General features: G+C 45.9%; 1 protein-coding gene across 2 annotated transcripts in view; it reads right to left on the bottom strand.

The window, feature by feature from the left end:
• Positions 1-3,255: 3,255 nt before the first annotated feature.
• The window catches only part of yip2 (yippee interacting protein 2), a 76,899-nt gene continuing 52,188 nt past the window's right edge, over positions 3,256-27,966 (bottom strand). For both annotated transcript variants that reach the window (XM_075673331.1, XM_075673330.1), the window contains 5 exons: positions 24,169-24,344; positions 22,627-22,729; positions 10,460-10,557; positions 8,797-8,951; positions 3,256-3,514 (listed from right to left, as the gene is read on the bottom strand). In XM_075673331.1, the coding sequence (XP_075529446.1) occupies positions 3,433-3,514; positions 8,797-8,951; positions 10,460-10,557; positions 22,627-22,729; positions 24,169-24,344 (614 nt within the window). In that variant the 3' untranslated portion in view covers positions 3,256-3,432. The remainder of the gene's footprint in view (positions 3,515-8,796; positions 8,952-10,459; positions 10,558-22,626; positions 22,730-24,168; positions 24,345-27,966) is intronic.

The following is a 27,966-nucleotide window of genomic DNA, read 5'->3' as shown; positions in this document are numbered from 1 at the left end:
CTCTAAACTGCCTGTACGGTGCCACCTATTTTTCTTCTATCGACTCACGGTCTGGCTACTGGCAGATATCCGTCGACGACATGGACCGAGAGAAGACTGCGTTTGTTACCCCTGACGGCCTTTATCAGTTCAAGGTGATGCCTTTCGGTCTCTGTAACGCACCTGCCACCTTCGAACGAATGATGGACTCTTTGCTTCAGGGGTTCAAGTGGTCCACCTGTTCGTGCTATCTGGACGATGTCATCGTTTATTCGAACACATTCGACACGCATCTAGACCGTCTTTCAGCGATTCTTGACGTGTTCTGAAGCACCGGTCTCCAGTTGAACTCGTCAAAATGTCATTTCGCTCGCTGCCAAATCGCCGTCCTTGGACACCTCGTAGACGCCAGAGGTGTGCGACCCGATCCGGACAAAATTCACGCCATTACGAATTTTCCTGTTCCGAAGTCTACCAAGGACGTTCGTAGTTTTGTAGGGCTGTGCTCTTATTTCCGACGCTTTGTGAAGGATTTTGTGACCATCGCACGTCCCCTTACCGACCTCTTGAAGAAAGACACCCCTCTTTCTTGGGGTCCTGACCATGCCGCATCTTTTTCGCAGCTGACCACTCTCCTTACCACGCTCCAATTTTGGCCCACTTTGACCCGTCTGCCTCAACGGAAGTTCGAACTGATGCCAGTGGTCACGGCATAGAAGCAGTGTTAGCACAGCGCCAGCGTGAACATGATCGCGTTATAGCCTATGCCAGTCGACTTCTATCACCCGCCGAGCGCAATTATTCAATCACAGAGCGCGAGTGCCTCGCTCTTGTGTGGGCTGTTGCAAAATTTCGTTCATACTTGTACGGACGCCCCTGTGTCATCTCTGATCACCACGCTCTCTGCTGGCTATCCTCGCTCAAGGACCCCACGGGATGACTCGCTCGCTGGGCGTTACGCCTGCAAGAATATACCTTCTCCGTGGTATACAAGACGGGACGCTTGCACCAGGATGCTGATTGTATGTCCCGCTACCCCGTCGACGAACCGGCTGATGCGGACGCCATCGCTTGCGTTTTCTCTGTGTCCCAGTTGCTTCAAATCGGCAACGGGCAACGGGCAACGGCGCGATCCTTCATTACGAGCCCTCATCGACCGTCTGGAGTCAACTCCTGGCGACGCTTCTCTCCGGATGTTTCTCCTTAAGGAGGGGGATTATGCCGCCGCAATTTTGATCCACATCGCCTTGACCTTCTGCTCGTCATTCCATCGCACCTGCGTTCGACTGTCCTCCAGCAACTTCACGATGCTCCCTTGGCTGGACACTTGGGCGTCTCGCGCACATACGACCGTGTACGCTGTCGATTCTTTTGGCCGGGTCTCGCCCACTTCGTGCGGCGCTATGTTGCCGCTTGTGAGCCCTGTCAGCGCCGGAAGAAGCCCTCCACACCTCCAGCTGGATGTCTCCAGCCGATCGACATCCCACCCGAACCCTTTTTCCGTGTTGGTCTAGACCTTCTTGGACCATTTCCTCTCTCGGGCTCCGAAAATAAATTGGTTGCCGTCGCTACCGATTATGCTACGCGGTACGCAATCACCAGAGCCCTCCCGACAAGTTGCGCTACTGACGTTGCTAACTTTCTGCTCTATGACACCATTTTGGTGCACGGTGCTCCGTGCCAATTACTCACTGACCATGGCCGCAGCTTTCTGTGGGCAGTCGTCGAGGACATCCTCCGCTCCTGCTTGACAAAGCACAAGTTCAGCACGTCCTACCACCCACAGACCAACGGCCTCATGGAGCGCCTCCAACCGGACCATCACCGACATGCTTTCGAAGTTCGTTGCGACCAACCACCACGACTGGGATCTTCACTTACCATATGTGTCGTTCGTATATAATTCATCGCGTCACGACACCGCCTGCTATTCACCATTCTATCTCCTATATGGCCGAGAACCCGTGTTGCCCTTGGACACTTTGCTGCCCTCGGCCACACGTTCAGCCACTGAATACGCCCGCGACGCGATCGCACACGCCTACCATGCACGCCAGCTCGCCCGCGCTCGTCTCGAGGCCTCACAGGAGCATCAGAGACGCCTCTATGATTGCCACCATCGCGACGTGGACTTTACTCCGGGTTCTCTGGTGCTTCTCTGGTCACCCATTCGACGTGTGGGCCTTTCCGAAAAGCTGCTGTCGGGCTACACTGGCCCATACCGTGTGGTGCAACAAGTGACCGATGTCACGTATGAAGTCATCCCCGCCAACCTCTCAGCGTCATCGTCGGCTGCAAGTGACATCGTTCACGTGGCGAGACTAAAGCCACACCAGACACCTTTCACCGCGGATGTGTAAATTAAGCTCCGGGACGGTGCTTCTACAGCCGGGGGGGATGCTACAGAACAGCCGCCACAGTGTGGCTGCACTGAGATGGACGAAGACGACGTGGATGCTGGCTTGATATAGCGTCGCCATTTTGGCATCCGTGAGCTTCCCTGTAAATAAATTGTACATAGTATTCGGCTTCAGCTTCACGTAACAATATGTTGCTTACCGCAATGACTGCTAAAATTGAAAACAGTGTTGTTTGCTTTTTCATTGCATTAAAGGAAAAGAGAGACATCAAGTTGGTTTGGACTCGTATCCCTTGCTACATCTTGTGTTCTGTGTGCACCTATCACGGATGAGTTCCAACTCGCTTGATTCAGCAACCTTCTGATTTAGACAGACAAAATTTTCTTTGAAAACAATATTTCAGTTATTTCATGTTAATATGTGAATCATCAGGAAGGAAAGGCAGGATCAAAGTTCCATTTTCAGAATTTTGCATCAACACCCCAGCACCAGTAGTACATAAGTGTGACACCATGGATTCCAAAGCATTTTTTAATATCTTTGGCTGTTGTGTTTCAGTAAATGTTCTTCGAGACTTGCCCCATTCACCTCTTGTCACCTTCAGATTGCAATATAGTCCGCATTTACTGAAAGAGAATTAACTAGGCCCTAGCACATACCATCAAAATCAATGTCACAGGAAGCTGGCATGGCAACTTCACAGTGGAGGCATCACCCGTATTTTAATTTTTACGTCTTTTCTGGCTTGCCAAGCTTCCTCTCATGGCTTTAAGAATGCCTTCATTGAAGGCAGTGTCTTGCTTGGCGAGCTACCAGCTCTCTTCCGTATCAGGTATGTCTGTTTATAATGTGTCTATTTCTAGCCTCTTTCACGGGAAAGTTGCAAGACACTAAATGTTCAGAAACTGACACAATGCACCTTCTTAAAAAAGCTGCATTTATACAGATGCAGAAAAGCACAAAGATGTACGTGTGTAGTGTATATGCCTTATTGACGATTCCAGAAATGCTGGTCCTGCATAATAAAAAAATATGTCTGTCACAATAAAGTCGTGAACAAAGTCAAGCGGATGTCTACTGCCGAGGTGCTCCATCAGACGTTCTCAATCATCACAGCGATGCCTTGACCACCGCCGATGCAGGCCGAACCTACGGCATACTTCCCCTTGCGGTGTCTGCAAACAAAGATAAAAGAAGAAAAGACAAAAATTGCTAGCACAGATGGGCAAATCAAAATTTCATAAAAAGCCAAGCAGACTCAACTCGAGTTGACATCTGCGTGAAGCGAAGCATTACACAGGTCTACGTAGGTGTTGTTTGTGTTTGTTGTGATACCACCTGACCCAAGTTGGCATCAAAGAGGTTCAGTAAAGAGTGACAAACGCCCCGTGTCACACGCTCAGTGGCTCCAGTGGCACACATTTTTAGAGCGCACTATCTTTGGGACTGACCAACGAAAATGCCGAGATACACCATGAAAACTGGGATGACTCAAAGAATGCTTCACATTAAAAAAAAAAATGAAGCATAAACCCATCGCAGGACAATTCTTGAAGTCGAGCAAGAGCACCTACATAGATCTATTGAGATGTGCTATTGTGATGGTGATTGGCGAGCCCTGGTTATGCAATGAGTGAGCAGGGGAACTGAGGGCCTTGGCCTTGTGTTGGTTAGAACCATATGAAGCCAACAGGCAACGAAGCCGAGAAACGCATGGGAGAAGTTATTTGTCATGTTTATTTGAAATAGTAAGGAAAAAGGAAATGAAGTGGACAAAAGGACGACCTGCCGCTGGTGGGAGCCAAACTGCAGTGGTCACCCTTCTATCCACTTTTCTGGGAGTGTTGGCCAGCGCCAATCACAGCTATGGTGGCAGATGTGGCACATACATTCGACCATGTGCATCACACAGGTCTATGTGAATGAACATTGGAGGAGGCAACTGGGAAATATTCTTTGTGCAATAGAAACAGGCACAAATATTGTTAAAAAATCTAGCCGAACCCATCTCGCAATGAATCTCGATGTTGCGATTGGTACTGATCTAGAAACGTCTATGCAGTAGGGCTCCTCTTTCGCGCTTCTTACTGCACTCCTTGCATGACCTAGCAATGCCACCGTCTGTGCATGGCATGGGTTCGATTCTGCCAAGTATTGGAGAAATTTAAAGGACCATTTTTGTCATTGCAGAGCGGCACATATACCCAGTGGCACGTACCGAAGTTAATGTCAAAAGATGCTCACTGAAGGAGCTGCACACGCCTGCTGGCACACACCCAGTGACCCAAGGTGGCATCAAAGAGGTTCACTGGAGACAGACCGAGTGGCACCTGTCCAGTACTCTAACTCTGTGTCAAAGAGCTTCTTCAAACAGCAGTACATACCCAGTCACACATCCACAGTGACCCATGTCGACGTGAAAGAGGTTCGTTGAAGAGCAGCACATTATGTATATACATTGACGCATACTCTGTGGCCCAAGATGGTCTGACAGTTGGTTTTGAACCCTGTTCCCTCAGCACATCAGCCAGACGTGCTACCCGTTTGACCATGGACCCAGTGACCCAGGCAGGCAGGAAAATGGATGAATGGACAGACCAAGAAGTTGCCTGATGTACCCGAAGAATGCTAATAGCATTAAGATAGCAGGGACAAGGAAGGACAAGAGAGGCGCTCACTTACAACCAACTGGTGTTTCATGGAATTAGCAAGTCGAAAGAAACATAGCCTCAGGTTGTCAGATATGCACACAATGAAGATGAGCATCCGCCAAACGCATCCAATGCAGTGATAGGCTTCTTTGATGCATTTGGTGGGTGCTCATCTCCATTGTCTGCATGTCTAACAACCTGGGAGCACTTATATGTATTTCGGTGTGCTGGTTCTAAAAAAAACATCAGTTGTAAGTGAGCAAATAGGAGTTCACTGTGACTTGCAATATTCGACCCACTGGCCATGCTTTGCCCCTTTCACTGCCACCCAGATTTCACTGCCTTCCTTCTCTCCGTGCCGGCCCATCTGTCATCACCACCACGCAATGATATCTTCACAATGCATGACAAAACAAGAATCTAGCTAAACAAATATGCAGTGCACGACAGCTTCAGCATTGTAAGCAAGCTATATTTTTTAGAGTTAAGTCAGTTTTTTTTTAAATTTTTTAATTCTTCTATAGCTTCACCAGTGCATCCTCTACAACGATAGTACGACCATGTTTCTCTCTCTCTGCCTCCCCCTCAATTAGTATCGGACACTGTGTGAAACATTAATAACGATTTTGGGCACTACAGTCAAGCAGGAGAACATCCACACTGCTGCATATCCACACTGCTGCAAGAATGCACACATATTTACATGACTCCCAGGGGATCGCACATTGTGCTACGCTAAAAATGCTCACTATGCTTTAGCAGCTCACAAAAATTATTTAACTCTTTCATTACCTCGCCTATTCAAATCGATCACCGATGATCAATGCTTTAGATCGGCGATTTTGACATGTTGGAGCCATTTCTTATTCACTTAAGGCCATCCAGTAGTTATTACAGGCACTGCACTTTCAGAATCAGTTTAAATGCTCGTGCTCCGGTGACATCGTGATTTCTGACGGACCTTTTTTGTGAAATAATGTGAGCATGTTGTAGCGTAAAGAGCCGTGGCTGTCATCTTCTGCTGCATTCGAGAAAAAAGCATGCTGCTCACGATTACGCTGCACTGGCATCAAAATTTTGTAATCAAATGACTCCCAGCAAGTCAAGAATTAAATTACATCGCCGGCTTTGCAGTCTGACATTGCGGAGCGGTGATATTAAATGAAAATGATGCCAGCAGTTCACTAGCGAGCTTTGGTTTGGAGTCAGAGCTGTTTTATTCTGCCAAAGTACATTTATGAAGGTCCGACGCATGTACAACATCCGAACCTGGCATTTTCAACCAGTTGCCAAGATTTTCCAAGTGCACTGCCAGTGTCACTGTGCAGTTATCGAAAGTCGCCCCCATGGTGTCATCCCGCATGGCTGCATCGTGAGAAAAGCGTCGTGCTCGAAACTATGCTGCACCTGCACTTCAATTTAGTGATGAGGGCTCGAGTTATTATTCCAAAGATGACAGCAAAGCAGATTCAAGCTCTGACGGCAACAATGTTTTGAGTTAGCATGGGACATCTGCAGCTGTTGACCGGCGAGTTTCCTTTATGGCTTTGAGCGGTCTCCTTCCTTGTGCATGCTTGTCTGCCAATCTTTTTGCACGACCTAAGAGCACTACTCATTATCTTCAGGGTGCATACCTAGCTTGGTTATGTTGTGCTGCCATCAGCAGCAAGGAAACTTCTGCTCATGCCAAGAAGGCTGCCCGTAGCACATCTCGGCCCAGCAATACAGATTAGCGCAAGACAGTTTACAACGGCGTGGGATTTATACTCTTTCTCTCTGCAGAAGTGATAAAGACAACATGCAAAAATGCAAACTGATATGCTTGGATGCATAATCTTGTAGTTGCCCAGCTATGCTGAGAGTGATCGGCCCTGGAAGAGGTGCATGACTCTACACAAACTGGTGAAGTACGTTCCTTGGACTTCTCATCGGACCATTCTGAGAAGATGCCAAAAAGGCAGAACTGTCAAATGTGTTACGAGGACTGCAAAGTTGAGCAAAAAACAGACGTATTGTGGGAAAAGTATGTAGTGCACCTATGCTTCACAAAATCCAGGAACTGCTTCACCACATAGCTTGAGCAATGAACTGGTCTCAGTTTCTTTTTTGTGTCCGAGGGATGGCGGTGTACTGAGCATTTATTTTTTCAGACACTATTCCTGGGTTAGTTATCTTTGAAATGTATATTATGAATTTCCTTTGATAATATTTTTGTAGAGATCACGTTTCTTTATTGTTGTTTTTATCAACTGGCAGCAAAACTTGCGCTTTCTAGAATTTTTGTTTTACCTAACAATTTTTTTTGTTTTGCAATGTATGTTTTGGAAACAGCAGTTCATTATGCACAGTATGCTATGCTGCAATGTGTGCTGGAATATTATTTGTAATGGTAAATTTTTTGCCAGGACCTATAAAGAACAACCATTTTCTTGTGGTAATGAAAGAGTTAAAGGAATTGACAACCAATTTTTGTAGTACCCATTTTTTTTATTGCAACAGAAAGCATACCAGTTAAAGTGTTCAATACTGCAGTGGTATCTCGCAAAATGCAGTGGCACATTTTTTACCCGCACAGTGTGGGCTTCTCAATCGTGCTCTTGGGACAAAGGAACGACAACACAGTAGTACAAACAATCACAAGGGAATTAATTGCACCTTTCATAGATTTTGCATACGGTCACGCGAACGGTGGCGCATTTGAACGATCGTGTCCATCCATTCCGGGGTAGGCCTCGCGAGACGGTCTCGCAGAAGCATGGATTGGTGCACGCGCACAACGTCTGCGCCGCTTGCCGATCCCGAGCCAAAGAGGAAGAGCCTTCTCTTTTTTGCACCCAAGTGACCCCGCCGTTAGGTGCCGTTAGCAGAGCAACACTTGCGCTATCTCTCGCACTACCCTGCAAGCATCCCGACTGCCGCAGTAAAGCTAGGCGGCGAAGCCGGATTACAGGAGACAGGACCTATGCAAGAAAACAACATATCAGAGGATGCATGAGAGTCACGCTTCCCCACAGCAGTCGCGATGGTGCTCACGAAGTCAAACGATGAAAAGACGGTGGAAAGTGATACGCGAGTGCAATTGCGATTGCATGCCGGCATCAGTGGGAAGTGGTCAAATGTGCCAACAGTGCTGGCACCCACTTAAGGCACAATTAGTCGATGGCACTTTTGTATCTCATACCACAGAACAGGGGTCCGTACAAAAGCACCCATGTGCACTGCGACTCACCACAGGTCTTCGTTGTCATGAAGGCAGCACCACTTGTTAGCATTCATTTTTTTTAGATCGTAAGCATAGAATAAAGTACAAATGCCTATATAATATAAAGACTTCAATTTTTCGAGGATACATATGGTGCATGTAATAACACTCGACATAGATACAATAATCTGAGTGCATTCAGATGCACAGTATCAAGGCTTCTTTGCAAGATGGTGGCACTTAGTGTTATTGCGACTTTCTGTGCCTACTTAAGATTATAATTCCTACTTAAATCGCAAACTGCACGTTTTATTTTTATCACTATAAATTGCCGTGTTCATTTCCACCAACATCTCATGACACAATCTAGGTGGTTGTCAGCCCTATTAACATTTCACGATGGGAACACTGGCATTTAGTGCTACATTGCAGTGTGCCAACAGAGTAGAGAGAGGCATATCTCACTACAAAGGTATCATTACACATACAAAGCTTTTCTTGATTGACTGATGACTGGACTGATGATGAGTTGCATGACTCATTGACTTCAAAAATTTGCAGTGCACGTTCAACAGTGCTTCCTTGCTGTTCTCGGGGTACTTACCTCAACTCGTAGGTGATGTTAGCCAAAATGCGGGCACCACTAGCGCCCACGGGATGGCCAAGTGCGACGGCTCCCCCATTAACGTTGCTCTTCTCCGGGTCCACGCCCAGTTCTTTCTCGACGGCAAGAAATTGGGACGCAAATGCCTCGTTCACCTGCCATGAAAAAGAAAGTGAAAATTTAAAGCCTCTCCTGCTGGTAAATTAATGTCGCCAAATTCCGTAAGCTTTTGGCCACTTTAATGGCAACTTTGCATTTTTGGAGCCTTAGCAACATCTTGAGTGACGTAGATATCCAGCACATTTCTTTGGTAAAATTCCTGTGTTAAGTGTTAAGTGCAATGTCTTGCCCATATTTTATCTCAAGGGGAATTTATGCACTCCTATATATGCTGCTACTTCTAAAGGAATACCGAAGAGCTTACTAGTAAGTCACCTGGGATCATCAAAATTAAATTAAGATTAAATTCTCGGATTTTTATGTGCCAAAACCACAATATGGTTATGAGGCACGCTATAGTGGGGGAATGCAAATCAATCTTGAGAAGCTGGGATTCCTTAAAGCATCAATACTGGCTTTCTAGGCAAAGCACATTTTGAGATTTGATACCCTATATAACATCGGTGGTTGTTTTCCCTTTCCACATCCCAACCATTGACTCACCACTGCAGGAGGTAATTTAAAGGTAGGGTTAAAAAAACAATAGGTAGGACATCTAGGTCCTGCTTAACATAAAGAAATACTGAAAAAGAAAAGTGTTTTGGTCTGCAACCTTGTGACCTTGCCGACAATAAAGTTACCGACACTGCTTTGATGCCATCCCAAACAAACACACCTACGGCAACATCTGATAAGTGAAACAACAGGGAGTTTAAAAAAAAATGTGCCCAAGTGGTTTTTCATACCCAACCCAAACTTCTTTTGTATGCCTTTTGTGTTCCCAGCCAATAGCGTCCCCTAACGTTGGGTCCATTACCCCTAAAACTTTTTAATATGTGGGTTCATATGTTAAAGCTACATCTGAGCTATGGGGGGAAGGTATTCCGGAGGGTTCTGCATTGTCTCTGACAAATACGGTTGCTGACCGATTACCTGGAATTGGTGGGAAGTGCCCAAACATCCAAATAAACAGATTCACGAGGGGCAAAAAAAAAAAAACAATCTGTCTTTATTCCTTAAATGGCAAGAAAAGCACGCTAGTTTGATGATGTATACAGTAAAGAGGCTTTATATTAAGCAAAGTAGACACCATACATAGCCAACGAATGTTCATACAAAAGAAAGCAGACAAACAACAAACTTCTATTAAATTAAATGTATGGTAATTGTCTGGTAACTAAAAAAAAATTATGGAATTTTACGTGCCAGAACCACGATTAGGTTATCGGGCACGACGTAGTGAGGGACTCCGGATTAATTCTGACCACCCTGGGGTTCTTAATGCACACCCAATGCATGGTACACAGGTGTTTTTTGCATTTGAGCCCCATCAAAATGTGGCCACTATGGCACCACGGTGGGTTTGTCTAGCAACAAAGTGGGTTTGGAAGCGTTAATTTAAAGAGATTTTACCATCATCCCTTGTGGGTCCTTCGTTTCAATGTGGTTTTAATTTGACACTGCTCATTTGACAGAATTTCAAATGGCGCGTGCCACTACTCACGTCGACCAAATCCAAGTCCTGGAGCTTGACCCCGGTCTTTTCACATAGCTGCCGAATGGCTGGAACTGGCCCGATGCCCATGATCGTCGGGTCGACGCCTGCAGTGAAGTGGTAATTTGGCCATGTGCGGGCTTCACACAGCCCACTCAAGTGTCTCGTGAGTTATCAGCACTGAATCTGTTAACAAGGACTTTACAACACACAGTGGTGTGCTGTTCATCTGTCATCAGGACTCCATGAAGCAAGTATGCCAGGTTTTCTGTTTTCAGGAATACTGCAAATCATGTATGTCCTCCTGCTTGAGCAATAATTTTGCTTGCAATAATACCACAGACTCAATTATAGGAGTGTCATTTTTTACTTTTCATTTTTTTCAAAAAACTAAAGTCGTCGTCCTTGAAACGATAAAAAAAAATACTGCTAACCCCTGGAGTGTCTTAAAGAATTAAGTATACGAGTTTTTCTATGAATCAGTTTTGGTTTTGTGTTCCCATGATGCAGAAGGTGGTCACATGAGAGCAAAGCATTGCGATGTCTTGCCACATGCTCCGATTCATTCCGTCGCCTGTTATGCTGTTAAATCAAGACAGAGAAATTAATTTAGGGTTCTCCGAGGCCTGCCTGCATTTTTTTCTGGGGTTTCCAAGGTGAGGACCTCTATGCAAAGCAATAAATGAAACGTCGAAGATATTATGTTCGAGAGTGCCAATTCAGGCTAGTCGGTTGGTCGGATATCGTCATGTGGTGTTCACCTGTTTCACTGGACCTGCGCCATTCGCAAATACTGCAAACAGCGAGCACATGAGTTCTGGGAAGTGTATGGCATCAAGAAAGGTTCTGCATACGTTAGCACACCACCTGTTTTACTGCATGACAAGGAGATTCTATATCTGACAAATATAATCTGTTTGAATCTTTATGCACATTGTCATCCACCACACTCTTTTTTCACCATGGTCACCTTTACTTGTGGTATCCTTTTTTTTTTTGTTTACAAGTGTTGTCCTTTGCCGTTACCTTGTCTTAAATTTTCTTTTGCTTTTTTTTTTTCACAAGTGCCTTCAGTTTGCCTGCACGATGCAGTTCGTGCAGGCAAACTGCTGGCTGGCTGCAGCTCTTGCCTCATTTGGTGCCTGATAACTAGCTGCTTTTGTTGACGTTGGCAACCTTCACTGCTTCCTGCCTTTTCTGTTCCTTCGAAATAAAACCACTAGTTGATAGCCAGTGCATGTGTTGTTGTCTTCCCCAAATCCTGTTTGTCTGCGCTTTTTGGTTAATATGGCAGTATTACGTGAGCAATCTTTTAAGCTGAACACTGCTACGCAATCGTTGGTAAGTCGAAACAGGTTAGTTCCACAAACATTAATCCCCACTTCTCCAAAGAACCAACAACAGTACGTCTACCTGTTGCATCTCTATAAAGGCTAATAACCCTGCTCTCTTCTTGGGGCACAGGTATTCTGGCGAGCGATGAACACAAAATGGGAAATGTCTATACAGCAAATTTCAGCCAGGCAAAAGAAAGTGCAACTGGGTAGTAATAGTGGTAATCCTGACAACGTGGTCATCGGTCTCTCGATGCTGCTGCCGAAAAGGAGCCCCTTGTATGGCGAGTCACTGTAGCTTCTTCGACTGGCAATGATGAACAACTATGCCGAGTGTTTCCTTTTTCTTTTGTCGTTAACAGAATTTCTGAAAATCGCCCATGCCGTCTAGCAAAATTCTACTTCTCCAGCTAGATTACTCTCAGAGGCAGACATTATGTGCACAAGAAATCAAAATGAATACTTGACAAATAACAAAGTATCATTAATTAACTTTTAAACTAATTACTTAACGGCACATATTGCAATTTTTTAAATTTTAGCCACTGATTCATTCATATCCACTTGGAGCGAATTCCGAGGATGACACCAGTTTCGAGATATGCATTCCCAAAGTTTACGATGATATGCATTGGTGGTCCAGTAATTTTTTAGCTTCAATGTTAAAACACACTTCAGTAAAAAAAAATTAAGTGTAACAACAGAGCATTTTTACTTAAAGTTTGACAGTGCTTATCTCAAAAGTGGCACTAGTTTCAATTTTGTTCCAAGTAGACATGCCTTGTGAAATCACTAGCTTCAATTCGTGTATTGTAATATGTGCCCTTAAATGGTAAAAGATTATTAGTGAATTTCAGTTAATGAGTTGATTATGCATTTTGCCTTCTAGTACAAGTAATGTTCGCCTCTTCGAATTTTTCAACTCAACGAGTAGATTTGTGCTGTATACCACAGGTGGTTTTTAAAAATTCTGTACATACACAGAAATAAAGCAGCTAATTTAATTCAGCCCATTTCATACATAGCAGGCAACACTGTAAACACTCTCCTCGATACTCGCAGTCATGACCAAAAAATACCTAATACGTCACTATGAAAGAAACGTACAGGTATGCATCATTTTGGTGTTGAAATAAGTTCGACGTAACAATGTTATACATTTATGTTGCAAAATATCACGAATTTATCACACGGAAAGCGTTGCAGATCTGAACATATTTAACCTGGAATGAGCAGGGTAAAAAGTTTCTTTGACCAGTGGCTTGCGTGTAACCCAACCACAGTATTTTGGATACTGGAAGTACAGTGCTGTACAAAATATACGCATTGTGGCATTACAAGATGACCAGGACAGGAATGAGTGTCCTGGTAATTATATTAATATGTAATGTAAGAACATCCACAAGTTGAAGTTGCAATATATAAAGTAGCTATTCTATGGAAAGCATCTAAGATAAAAAGCAAATGCAGTGTGAAATGCGCGCTGCGAGACTTCTATTACCGCATTACTTATCTAGCTTCCACAGTGTTTCCTGTTAAAGGGACATTAAAGGTTACCAGAAACTCAAGTTAAAGTGGTAGAGCAATGTTCTAGAATGTCTAAGGCGTTAATATAATCGCGAACAGAGCTTTAGTAACCGAGAAATTGAGGTAAATGCATGACACGATTTGAGACCCCCCAGCGACATTCCGGTACCAGCCCGATGACGAAAGCACTCCTCATAATTTGTTTTACTAATACTCAACTACTCGTATTAAAAATATCATTTCATTCGATTATAAGACGGAAAAAAATGCTACTTGTCTACGTCTATTCGATTCTAAGAAAAAATAACATTTTGACGTTACCCTTCAGTAATATGGGTGTTCGAAAGGTTTCGTTTTCGCTCGACTCTGCGCGCTCGACTCTGCTAGCCACCATAACTCTGCGCCGCGCACGCTTTGGAGTTTCAGTAGTTTGGTTATCGCGTCGTGCTGTGAGGGTTCTGCTGGCTCGCGAAACTTTCATTTGGAACAAGCAGCGAGATTGCCACGTCCATGTGATGTCGTGGGAAGCCCTCGTTGCTTTGCCGCTCCGCAGAGCCGGTGTCGAGGCCGCCGTCGTAGCACGCAACGACGCCGGCAGCGCGAGCCCTCAGCAGCAGGTCGCACTCGTCAGTGCTCAAATCGCTGAAGTTGAGCCCACCATCGCGAGCCAATCGGTCGATGTCAGGGTCCATTGCGACGAGCGTCGAAGTTTGCGTCATAGAATGAAATGCCAGCTTATGGGCGTCTTGCGCTGGAGTTTGAGGTATAGTAGCGGCGCCTGGTGGTGGTGCGGGAAACGACATCTGCGTCGTACCTGCTTGGGTCGTATTGAGCACTGGCTGTGGCGAAGCACGTTTCTAGGCCGAGTTTTGCGTCGATTCACACTTTTTATGCCCTGTTGCGAGTGCGAAAAGGCTCGTCACTTCTCACAGACCACGCCGACCACGCTGCGAGGTTGCCGCAGCCTATAGTTTAACGAAAACGGACTCTCCGTGTGCCGTGGGACGTAATGCTGGGAGCAGAAGGAATCGGTGATGCCGATCCGGAGAGACCTAGCCCAGCCTCGAAAAGGCGTCACCGTCATTACTTCTGCGTCGTGGACTGCCATGAACAAAAAGGCCTGAATCCCAACATCAGATTCTACCGTTTTCCTTCAAGGCCTCACGAAGTGGAGCGTCGGGCGCGCTGCATAGCTGCAGTTCGTCGCGCTGAGTAAGCGAAACTTCGTGCTATGCTGACTGCTTCGCCTGTCTTGAAGCTTGCTTGATTATCTGCGTTCGAAATTTCGGTCTTTTGCACCTACAGTCCCGACAGCAGACCGACATAGCAGCAGGCATGGCTGGTAATTCACGATTCGAGACCCGGCCACAGCGACAATTAGCAATTCAACCGATGCGAAGTGGTGAAGTGTGTGCAAATGAGCAAAAATGGTCGGGCTCATTCGATGACAATTCACTACTACTCTACGAGCAGCACAGGTTAAGAGAGTTAAATGCGCTCATCCTTGATCTCAAGCCAGCACGTTGAGACAGCGCAGCAAGGCAATATTGATTGCAGCACATCGATGTTCGAGCGCTGTCATTAAAAGCTACATCAAGCGAGCAGCGCACGAGCTCGCGCTGCAGCGCGATTCGCACGTACGTGCGAGCTCACATGCAGTGCATCAGTTTAGCGGCATGCAGTCAACAAAGATTGCAGGAGGCCCGCCGTTTGGCGGCATGTCGAAAGACCGTGGCCGTCGCGGCGCGTACGATCGTGCGCTCGAGCAGTTCGTACATCGCGGCGCGTACCGTCGTGTGCTCGAGTAGTTCCGTACACATGATGTCTGCTTATCGCTGCTGTGGATTCATTTATAGCACGCATTTCCTCGCGTTTGCGCGCCTGAATCTAGCAGCTAGCGTGCAAACCTTACCTGTAGTTCCACTTCGTACGCGACTCGCTTCACTTGCGATTGACACCGTGCTAAAACTTCGCCGCCTAATTCTTGAACGGCGTACACGTATTCGGCACTGCATAATTTCCTGCCTTTACACAGCGTGCCACCCCTGAAAAACTCTTCGGCGCCCGATATATGCAGCAGGCCGTGCTACAACACAACCGAAAGTGGCGGGTCCATATTGTAAACGTGCTTTCCGAAGCAGACGAGCGAGCTTGGTACGACCCATTTTAGGACAGAGGGCGCTTTTTAGCACCTTTCTTGCAGCGCCCCCTGGGCAATGCAAGAGCCCCATGGTCGCGCGTTTCTCCTTCCGCTAGCCACCATACTCCCGCTTTCACTCTGCTGTCGGCTCTGTCTTGGTTCTGTTTCTGGCCGCGCGTTTGTGTTTTGCGCAGAAAAGCCGTAGCGCCGTCTGCGGACTCCGTTCTACTCACCGATGGCGCAACGTCACTATGAGACCATGATGTCAGTACTCCTCGATCGGAGGGCGGGCGATTTGAACTGCGCTAGAGGTACGCGGACGCTTCAGAACGCATTTTCTCTTAAAATAAGTCTCTCCTTGGCACGAAACAAGCGTTTCGAGGTTTCTGGGATGGTATTTCAACAGTCCACGTTGACTTAATAGTAACCTTTAGTGTCCCTTTAAAGGGCCCGTCACCAGGCCCCATAGCAAATTTTGGTTATAGACTGGAAGTTGTTATGCGACCTCTGCCAGAATAATTTTTCCAGTTAGTGCATTATTAACAGAGACAGAAATATTTGAAGTGCCACGAACGCATGAATTCAGGAAGCATGCGTCACTGCCAACATAATACTCTCTCCACTTGCCAAGTCCAGCCTCTTTGCCTGCATTCTCCTATACCGGAGGTTCGTGTGACGAATACTTCACGGGTCCCACTTCTTTTTTTTCCTTGCTCGTTTTTTTTACTTGCTCGCACACGAGACCATTACCGGTCTTGCGTACGAGCAGTTGTGTTTGTCTTGTCTTGCGCAGTGGAAAATTTCGCATGCTCTGCACGAGAACACCTGATTAGAGATATAAGTCAGTGTCACAATCACGAGCACTGAGGCAGGTGCGAAAGGATGAAAGAGCATGATCGCAGTGCTGGAACTCAGTAGAAGACGACATAGTTTCGTTCTCTACACAGGCGACTTCAGGAGATAGGAACGAGCAGACGAAAGGGAAATACATCTCTCTTGCCAAAGCACAAAGTAAAACAAAGACATGCAGACATTCAGTTTGTATGTTTCATTATTTCTGTAAACTTTAAATCATCTATTGAAGCAAGTGATGTTGCCTTGAATAACTCTCCAAGTCACAGGTCAATATGTCGTTGTCAGGGTCGTCCATTGCAACGAGCGTCAAAGTTGGCGTCATAAAATAAAGAACCAGCTTATTGTCGCGCGCTTTCTCTTCTGCTAACCACCATTGTTCTGCTTTCGAGCTGCTGTTGGCTCTGTCTTGGCTCTGTTTCTGGCCGCACATTTGCGTTTTGCACAGAAAAGCCGTAGCGCCGTCTGTGGGCACCGTTTTGCTCACTGATTGTGCAACGTCACCATGAGACCATGACCTCACCACTCCTCAATCGGAGGGTGGGCGATTTGAACTGCGCTAGAGGTACGCGGACGCTTCAAAACGCATTTTTTCTTAAAATAAGTCTCTTCATCGCATGAAACAAGCGTTTCGAGGTTTTTGCGATGGTATTTCAACAGTCCATGTTGACTTAATATTAACCTTTAGTGTCCCTTTAAGCACGAAAGGGAGTACAGAACATGCTAGCTGCATTGCCATGCATCTGATAATGACAGGCCCTCAACACTTACAGGCACTACAATGCCTGTGCATCCCCGAGTGTATCTTGCATAATAAGTGTAGAGTGGTAACACAGTCAAAGCATAATAGTGCACACAGTGCCACGACAGCAGAGGTGAACGAGATGTTTGTGTGCCATTCAACTGCGCTACATTATCAGTCAGAAACTCGTTTACCTCATTAATCCTGTTGAAGGTACAATAAGATGATTTCATTTCTATATTTACTTCTGAAAACTTGCTTCCAGTCTTTACACAACACTGTGCAGATTTTAGGATCACTCTAGTACATCTTGTTCAAAAAGCAGACTTGCATTGATAAAAATAAAATAAAATTGTATTTCTCGTGCTCAATGATGATGTGCAACAACTGCCAATACTGGTCGCACCTATCATAATAGGTGCCATCAGAGCTCTGCAATGACTTCAGAGCGAGTATATTATGTGGGCTTGCATTGCTAGCTGGCTAGCATCACCCAACATAGAGGTGAATGAACTGACGCTTACGCAAAGTAAGTTATGCCTGTCTTGTGCCCACTGACCCGATCCTATGCCTGAAACTCTCATAACATAGACCTGTCTGTTTTCACTGAACATGTTTCATTGGCACTAACAACGTTACTCCGTTAGGGTGCACTTGCTCCAACGATTGACAGAGGTGGCACAACCGACTATGAGTGGCGACCAAGAAGCGACTCGGCAAGCGAGCGGTCGACAAGTGAGCGGCAGGCAGGTCGGCAAGTGTGGCCTAGCTGCCTGTCGCCACACCAAGCCATCTGCTCACAACACCAAAGCCACGTCAGGTAACTGTACACGTATTCCAACGTCCTGCTTCAATGTCGCTAATTGGTTTGGCAGCCTTGCGACTCCATCTGTACGACTGAAAAGTCAAGCGGCTGACCCAAGAAAGTCTCCTTTCGACCAAAGCAATCATTTGTGGCCACTTGTGACCAACTTGGGCATGTGACCTCTGCAAGTCGCCGGTGAGAATGAACCCTTGACTGCCATTCATGCCAGCCCTAAGTTGTGCATTTTACATTTCTTTCACCATATTGCAGTACTCTACCTTGTGCTCTTAATCTCAACTCTGCTTTCTAATCAATATCACCAGTTTCCTCTCGCTTAACATCACATATATTCTTCCTTGTTCCATCGCTAAGTGCACAGTCCTTAGCTTCTTTGTTATCCTTCAAGCTTGAGCTCCCAGGGTTGTGCTCCAAGGAGGGATGAAGCAGCCAATGAAGTTTTGGAGCAGCTCTGGGAGCAGCAAATTTGACACTTTGTAGCATGTTTGGAGCATGAATTGTCCATTTTGGAGCAGTAAATAAGCATTCTGGAGCAGTTGGTAAATGTCAATATGAGTGAAATACAGGCATATGAAGAAAAGCTGCTCCTTATTTCACTTTGCAGAACACTATTATGTTACGGCAGATCAGTTCTGCGGAAGCCCGCAAGGCGAGCAAAATCCATGAAAGGGAGAAATAGGCCTCCACCTGACTGTAGCATGAAGCTACAAAGGAAACCCATACAGGTTTCTCAGAAACTACCATTAAATTACACACTGGATGTGCCCACTAAATGTGGCCAAGAGAAAAAATAACTGAGGGCTTTCCATGAACAGTGCTAACTGTACGTTGATAGGCTAGTGCTAATGCTAGTCGAGTTTTTTTTTTCATAAAGGACAAGCAAGTAATATTTCATTTTAATGAACTAACATTTATTACCTTACTTATACAGTAAGGTGCCAATGCAAAGGTTATGGAATACGTCGAGAAATGACTGACAACAGCGTATATGGTGATTTAGGTCTTGTGCAAACCTTCTTTCTGACCAATAAAAAAAAAAGCCTGCAAAATATATATATGTAAAAAATCCACGTGACAACATGTCCCTGCACCAGCAATATGAGTCTTCTCAGACTTAAACGTTGTCATCAGTGTATTGTGCATATTACAAACATGCAGACCTGGGCTGCAGTCTTGTAATGGCTAGGAAAGCGAACCGTTAGAAGATCATGCTACCTGAATGAGTAAAGGCAAGACGCAAAAGACCAGGACTGAAGAAGGACACAAACGACAGGACCGGTGCTACTACTCATGCTACTTAGCCTTTGATAGGCACTGAAGATATGCGCCAAGGACGGCTGATGAGGCTTCAACGCGGCGAGAAAAAAGCGCTGCCTCTCATTCCCAGTGCCCCTAATTGATGAGGTTTACATAAGGATTGATGCTATTTTTGGTGCGCATTTTTATTATTATTATTTATATTGCGGGCTTTCTCGTTAAAAAAGTCTTAACAAATTAAATTAAAAACTAAATTATGGGGCATTACGCGCTGAAACAACAATATGATTATGAGGCACACCGTAGAGGGGGACTTCGGGTTAATTTTGACCCTATGGGGCTCTAAAGTGCACCCAATGCACAGTACACAGTCGTTTTTGCATTTCGGCCTCATCGAAATGTGGTCATAGTGGCTGGAATTTGATCCCGCAACCTCAGGCTTAACGAGAACAAGGTAAAAGTGGGAGCCAAAGTTTCGACAAGCTTTGAAAAAGACATGTCCAGTTGTCGAAACATTGGCTCCCGCTTTTACCTAGTTCTCGTTTTGCTCATCATCTTGAATTTCCATCTCCCGCCTTCCCCGCATTTTCCCTGAACCTTGGGCTTAGCAGCGCAACAGCAAAATCACTCGGCCACCATGGTGGCTTCTTCACGAAGGCTAGGTTATTTTAAATGCTATTATCGGTCATTTGTAAATGTCATTCACAACTTTTTCATTGACATCTTATTGATTAGTTACATTGCACTGATGCAGCTTGCACCTTCTTTTGCAGAATGTGCAAACTGCGTCAGCGCTCTGTCGATTACTCTGAGTAGAAAGGAAATGGCCTATCTGGAAAATTCTGGGTTGCGCGTGCGATGATTTCCACTCGTTTGAGCCGATATAAGTACCATGCTTTCCTGAAATAAAATTCGGTTGATAGTTAGCGCACATCCTGTCGTCTTTCTTGTCCGTGTCAATCCAGTGCTACGACTTCAATTGAGGCAGCCAAAGCCCCTTTACTTTCGCTTGTTGCTTCGGCTTGTCTTTGTTGTCGTTTGGAGTTATTGATTTGTTTTCTCAATGTTATTTATGTCATTGACACAGTAACCACATCATCTGGGCTCGACTCCTTGCCACCTGCGCAGCAAAGAGTGGCGTTCTGCCCGACAAGGGAACTGGGCATTTATTTCGGCATGCAACTCCACAGTGGCCCTCGCTGTTAGCTTCGAGCACTAAATAACACTGACAAATATGCTTGGTCCATGATCCTGGAGAAACCAGCATACAGTGAAGCAGATAGGTTTTGGAAGGAGGTTACTCTTGCAGAGATGATGACATTTATAGGCGTCCTTCTCAGATGGGAGTGGTCGAGCTGCCACGGCTGCACCTTTATGGAATATGGCAAGCTTGTTTTCTGGTCTGATTGCACCGAAAATAATGCCAAGAAGACGTTTCTGGACACTCTTGGGGATGCTGCATGTATCTGATCCAGACAATGATGTATGATGTACCGGGGCGAAATTGGTCTAAATTTTGTGGTTGCTACAGCATATGAGCGAATGATCAGTGGAGTTTTTCCAGCCACACTGGGAACTTTCTGTTCATGAACGGATGGTCAAATTGAAGGGGCGCTCTGGAATCCGGCAATATATTCAAGATAATGTGACTAAACGGGGCTTCATATCGTGGGTGCTCACACACCCTGACACTGGGTATATAATTAAATTCTTTGTATACACTGGCAAACATGAAAAGTCTAGTGCCAATGGCTTGGCCTATGATGTGGCCCATCTCTCTGATCTCTACCTTGACCAGGTATACTGTATCTATGAGGATAATGTCTACACCTTGACCTTGCTGTTTCGGCACTTGCTAGGACGCAAGACACTGGCATGTGGGATGACACGTAAAGACCGCCATGGATTTACGATGCAGCTCTATAGAAACTGTGAGAAGTGCTACCAAGACAGGTAAACCCAGCTGGAAACAAGAGTTTAATGCAAGACACGCAGCTTTACGCTATGCTTTACATAGAGGAACTGCTTTGCCGTATGGCACACTCAACTGTAGTGCTAGCACTTAAATTTTTGTAGTGGGAAACCTAGTCAATGAAAATTTTTGATTTTTTTCAGAGATGGTGCCTATTAGATGGCAGTACATTTTAATATTTCAAAATTTTTTAAACATTCTTTTCTCAGTAGATAGAAGCGTGTCTTTATAAATTTTGTTCATTTTACCCAACAATCTTGATTCTGGCAGTTTATATCTTTTCTTTTACATGAATCTCGTTAACAAAACTTTTGTGCATGAAAAGTACATTCATGCTAGTTTTTGTTTATGCACTATTACATGAAATACTGAGAGCAGCAGTTCCTCCAGAGAAAAAAAACTGGCTTAACATTAGAAGAAAACGCCTATTCACCTCATGGTAGGGAAAGAGTTAAAGGGCCCCTCACCAGGCTCCATATGAAATTTCGGTTACATGCTGAAAATCGTTACGTGCCCTTTAGGGAGCATTCTACCACAAGAATTTTTCACATTGGTTCAATAATCAGAGATAGAGTATTATTTGAATTGTCATGAACCCATGATTTCAGGAGGCAAACTTCACTGCCGACACAGACATTCTCGCCACTTGCCCCGTCTAATCTTGGCAAGCAAAATTCCTTCCTTGCATCATCTCTTACCAGAGCAAGAGGATTGCGTCACTTATATGTCATGGGCTCTGCTCCCTTCTTTTCTTTTTCTCGTGTATTTTTGCTGCGTTGCGCACTTATGGTAACAACATCGCAACATCAAGCTGTTGCATTTGTCTTGTTCCGCGCTGTGCATGATTTTGCACAATGTGCACAAGAACGGCTGCATTGTTGTCTGGCTGTTTTGGCACAGCATTGAAATCAGTGCATGCATGTTTGGAGATAGTTTTGTTTTCTGCGCGCGCGACAGTATGACTTGGGAACAAGCAGAAGGAATGAAAATGCACCCCTCTTGCTACGGCATAGAGTAAAAGAGGTTCGCAGACACTTGATTTGTAGGTTTTGTTATTTCTCTAAACCTTTAAACCGTCTAGCGAAGCAACGGATCAAACAAATGGCTACTGTAGATTTGAAAAATTCTCCAAGTCATGTGTCACAGTGAGCGACGCTTTATCAATGAGAATTACGTAGACACACTTATGTGTCTGACCTCTGCTCTCCAACTGGGAGTGTGGCTCTCTGTGTTGAGAAGAAGGGCGCACGGCATTTGGTTTGAAATTTCAGCTATTTTCGTGGCATGCAATGGTGTAATACTTTGCAGACACGATCGTCAGCACGCATTTTTATACACTGTGCTTGTCTATTTCAAATAGCCAAACCGAATGATAGGCCCTTTAACGATGTTATGAACCTGCTCGCCCTCAGCACACATGGCATGCCACCGCTGCTCGCCCTCTAGCAGCTTACGCAACCGCTGCAGTTGCTAGCAGCCTACGCTTGCTAGCAACCGCAAGAGAGACCACACACTGTGGAAGTCCTCACCCACGTAGCTGTAGCCCACTATCCTTGCTAATGGCTTCAGGTTGTGTTTCTTGACGGCATCTTCACTGGCGACAACAATCGCACCGGCTCCATCACAGATCCCCTGCAAGCGATCAGTTTGCAGTGATTAGGTTAGTTTGACTGATTGAAGCGTGTCTAGGTCATCCTCTTTGGCATCTTGTGGTTAGCATCAATGGTTTATGCCAGTTACAGGGCAGTACAGATGCAGGGAAGCTGGCTACACACATATGTGCAGAGAAACTGAATTGCTTAAGAACCTGTTATTGATTCTGTTGGTATGAAACACATTTATGGAAAAAAAGAAAAACAAGCACACAAGGAATTGTGACAAATGTGAGCGAACACAAGGACCTTGTATTAGTCAGAGGGACACAAAACTGTATGCATTTTCACCGCATATGCAGCAACCACAGCGTGATATACTGACAAAATCAAAGTGATCAGGTTATCTTGCGTGGTTTTCATTAATTATTATGTACCAACTGTGTAAAGCTAGAAAGAGAACAACTCAAGGAAAGACAGACAAGGAAGTTCAAATGCAAGATCTCAACTGGTCTGAAGCTGAACGTAAAACTGCATATACGCAAATTAAGTTTAACTGTGCCTGAACAGATGTGAACACAAGGGTTCACACAATTTATTAAAGCTTGTCATCTGGGAAAGATACGACTGTGCAAAACAGCAATATAGTAGCATCAGCAACACAGGCACTTCCTCTTTCCTTAACATGACAGGCTTCCAACGCTTCCGTTAAAAAAAGGAAATGTATGCATTAGCAATATACTACTAAGTACATACACCACTGTTCAGCACTGAAGTAACTTCGTTCAACTACAAATTCAAGAAATATACTTGTAGACTTCTTAGCACTGGCTTTACTCAACAAAAGATAAAATCAAAACAGATGTTTCGCCACCTGTGAAGGAGGCATCATCATGCATGCGTGGTCTAAAAGAGTGAATAAGTCCTACTTATCTATGAAGCAGCTGTAAACATTTGTCTGGGAGCCACAGTCAGCATTGCAAGCTGGCAAATCTCAATGAATAAACCATGATTAAAATTTTATCAGGCCCCATCGTTGCTCCCAGGCCAACGGTGTCATGTTACCAAAATAAAACGTGTCCTTTCATCAAGCAGTGATCAACCAGTTTCATCTTCGCAAATGTGTCATGCATTGCCTTCATGATGCCCTGTGTGTGCTTGTCGAGACGAGTACCATGTCACAATCCAGTCTCAACAATGCAGCTGGCATTGCAGACCGAGCAGTCCACTTTGTAAATTACACTGCTTAATTCATCCAGTAGCCTGTAGTCCTTAGGCTTTCAAGATGTGTTTCCCAGTGTATGCATGGGTTTAAATACAGTTCTAATGCCTAACAGCCACAAAGCCCTGCACAAGTGTCGGCTATAGTGCGAACATACGGTATGCACATGAATGAAGCCAGTGCAAAGAAATTACAAGTGGGAGTTCCCCTGGCTTTTCTAGCAGTTTTTTCAAGTTCGAGAAACTTGTTGAACCAACCGAAGCATTGCCAGCTGTGACTGTGCCATCCTTCTTGAACAGGGCAGGCAGCTTGGCAAGGCTGTCTATTGTTGAGTCGGGTCTGGGATGCTCGTCAGTGTCGAACAGCACCTCCTTTCCTTTCACTTTGATTGGAATCGGCACTATTTCCTCTTTGAACCGACCGGCCTTGTTTGCTGCGGTTACACACAGGACAACCTGTATACGCTGCCATCCAATATTTACTTGGAAAACTGCAAAATCTATACAGTCGAACTTGCTTACAATGAACTCAATTGTTCCACGAAAAAGTGGTCGCTATATCAGCGGTTCATTATAGGTCTGCTTTATTAGCCTGCACCACCTGAAACAGTCATAAGGTGCTGCACCCTGCCATTCACTTCAGCGGTGAAGGAAAGCTGCAGGAAAGATGCAAGGCCAGGTTCACAATCTTTCTGCATGCTGCCTACTGACAGTGCTCACTTGGTATGGACGTGCGGGGTGAAACAGCAGCAGAGCACATGATGCAGCACATGGGCATAGGCACCACTGAAACTCTGCTTATTCGTATCTGCAGTGTCTACGTAACGCAGGTTATGTTTATGTCTCAGAAGCCGACCATTGCCTGTGGTTGGGGATCTCTCAAACTTACGCGGATGGTGCACATTAGATGGACAAAACAGAATGCCTGCAACATGTCTGCACCTTGGCATTCATTTTGAGTGTCACACTGTGCCTGCACCGCTGAAGTCCTGCTGGACCATTTCTGAACTTCCCATGCTTGCTGTAAACTGGTTCACAGTAGTGCAAGCAAATCGAATGAACTTCATATGCGGACTTACCTTTCAAAATGAGCAAAACTGGCATTGGAACTTACGATTCAGCACTACACTCGACGCTCATTATAATGAAGTTGAAGGGGAAGCCAAAATCTCGTTGTTATATCTATTACTTCATTATATCAACTGTTACCCTTTATTGCAGTGTATACCCCATGGTGTGCACAAATTTAAGCATGCAAAGAAGATTACGTCTCCATGGCCCACAAAACCACTACGTGGCCGTGTATACGATTAAATTTTAATAAAACAACAGAAAATGACTCTCCGGTGTGTGCAACATGCGACTTTTTAACATGTGACGCAACAGCTTTTACAATAACCTCTTTCTGTTCCAATGTGATGGTCTTTCACTTCTGCTTTCTACTTGACCCGTGCATATTGTCGTGCATATTGGCCAAGTGCGGAGTATTTCCTTGGAAATATACTTGTATATAGCTTTTCGTCTGCGTCTACCTACGTAACATATCTGGTGGAGGTGGACGTTCCCTGTACCTCGTCACGGAGCTTCGCAGTGGACGGTACGTCGAGCCTTTCTTCATGGCTCCTGGCGACGACAACTCGGCTTCGCCTGCTCCGACACCTGCTACCACTTCGACGACCTAAATCACTCTCCCCGCTCCCCGTGATCCTGGCATATTCTCGGGCAAAGATGGGGAAGATGTCGAGGACTGGATCAGCCTGTATGAACACGTCAGCTGCAATAACCAGTGAGACCCTACTATCATGCTCGCCAACGTAATCTTTTACCTCGGTGGCACGCCTCGAGTTTGGTTTCGGATGCACGAAGATGAGCTCACCAGTTGGGATTTGCTTAAGCAAAAGCTCAGAGACTTGTTCGGCAACCCCTACAGTCACCAACTTGCCATGCAGAAGGCGCTTTCCGGCCATGTGCAGACGTCAACAGAGCCCTACGTCACGTACATTCAGGACGTCTTGGCTCTGTGCCACAAGGTTGACGCAGACATGACTGAGTCAGACAAGGTTTCCCACATCCTCAAAGGCTTTTCCGATGACTGCTTCAACTTGCTCATTTTCAACAACGTGGCGGCGATGGATGCAGTTATAAAAGAGTGCCGCCACCTGGAACTCGCTAAAAGCCGACATATTGACCAGCAGTTTGCCCGTCTGCCCAACACCCCAGCGACATCTTCCTGTGCCGACGCTCCTGGACCCAACACTAGCGATGTTACCAGAATTGTCTGGCGTGAGATCGAGGCCGCCTATCCGGCTGCCTTCGACTCCAGCCCCTCCAACGCACCTGCAGTCACGGTTTCCCCGATCCAGGCAGTCGTCCGCAAGGAGTTCGCAAACATGAGTCTTCACACCATCTGCTCGGCCCATCGCCCTGATACCCACCCGGCTTTTTCGATTCCGCCCCGTCCCGCATCTTCTTACCCACCACGTTTCCGCAACCCGTCTGAATGGCGCACTGCTGACGACAAGCCCATTTGTTTTCAATGCCACCGACTTGGGCACATTTCTCAACACTGTCGCAGTTGCTGGAGTTCCCTGACCCGGTCTACTTATACTGCCTACTCTCGCCCCCCAGGTGGCCCTTCTCGTCCCTATGCCGCCCGCTCCGATAATGCCGCCACTGATTCCCCTGCGCCGAACTGCCCCTACTCTCGTTCACCTTTGGCCCAATGACGACAATCTCGCTCTCCCCAGCCCTGTCACTCCTATTCGCCGACTCCCTTCGGACGCCGCTCCCAGCCGGAAAACTAGATGATGCAGCGCATCGAGGTGATGCTGCATTGCTCCCTACGTCGCCAAATCTTCTACCGACCTTGCCCACTCATATGAACCTTCTTGATGTGCAAGTCGACAGTGTTTCTGTATTTGCTCTTATAGACACTGGGGCGCATTTGTCGGTAATGAGCGCTCACCTTCGCAACCGGCTGAGGAAAATAATTGCGCCCACCACGACGCCTGTTGTCCGTGTCGCCGATGACGGAACAGCCCCCGTAATTGGTATGTGTGCCGCCCGTGTCTGCTTCGCCGATCGCTCAACAATAGTGCCATTCACAGTCATTGCCCACTGTCCCCATCATATCATCCTCGGCTTAGACTTCCTCTCCGCACATTCTGCTCTCATCTATTGTTCCGCCAGTACTCTCCTCCTTGACCGGCCTGTTCTGGATGCCGCTGAACCACACACCAGTCGCCTCAGTTCCGCTGACTTCATTCGCTTGCCACCTTCAGCGCTGACTTATGTTGACTTCGTGTCATCCCCACCAGGCCCCGATGGTCACTACACCACGGCTTCTATGCAAGACGTCCTCCTTACACATGGGATCACAGTACCTCATACAGTTTTATCTATTACGGTGAATTACGTCTGCCTGCCAGTGGTCAATTTTGGCTTGACTACACAAGTGCTGCCACGCAGGATGTCTCTGGCCCAACTCTGCTCATTCGAGGATCACTCAGTAGCATCTATTGCAGCAGATGGCAATTCAGCCGATCCTCCTCTCATATCGCAGTCGGCAACTTGTACCATCGCCGACTTACAGAAAATGATTGTGCCTGACATGCCGTCCGAGCACGCCCGTAAGCTCTACCGCGTTCTGTTTTCCTACCACGATATCTTTTACTTGAATGATCGTCCTTTGGCCCAAACTACAGCTCTTAAACATCGCATTAATACCTGCGATGCCCCTCCTATTCATCGCCGCCTGTATCGAGTGTCACCGGCTCAGCATCAAGTTATTCACGCCGAAGTTCGCAAAATGCTTGCTAAGAACATTATTGAACAGTCATGTAGTCCATGGGCATCACTTGTTGTACCGGTAAAAAAGAAGAATGGCTCATGGTGTTTTTGCATGGATTATCGGCACCTTAACAGGGTTACCAAAAAGGACGTGTACCCCCTATCTCAGATTGATGACGCCCTTGACTACCTCCACGGTGCTTGCTATTTCTCCTCTATTGAGCTTCACTCCGGCTTCTGGCAGATTGCCGTGGATGATCTCGACCG

The sequence above is a fragment of the Dermacentor variabilis genome, chromosome 10, assembly GCF_050947875.1.
Source record: "Dermacentor variabilis isolate Ectoservices chromosome 10, ASM5094787v1, whole genome shotgun sequence".
NCBI classification, from domain to species: domain Eukaryota; kingdom Metazoa; phylum Arthropoda; class Arachnida; order Ixodida; family Ixodidae; genus Dermacentor; species Dermacentor variabilis.
Note: the sequence above shows the minus strand (reverse complement) of the source record. Positions and strands in the feature narration are given on the sequence as shown.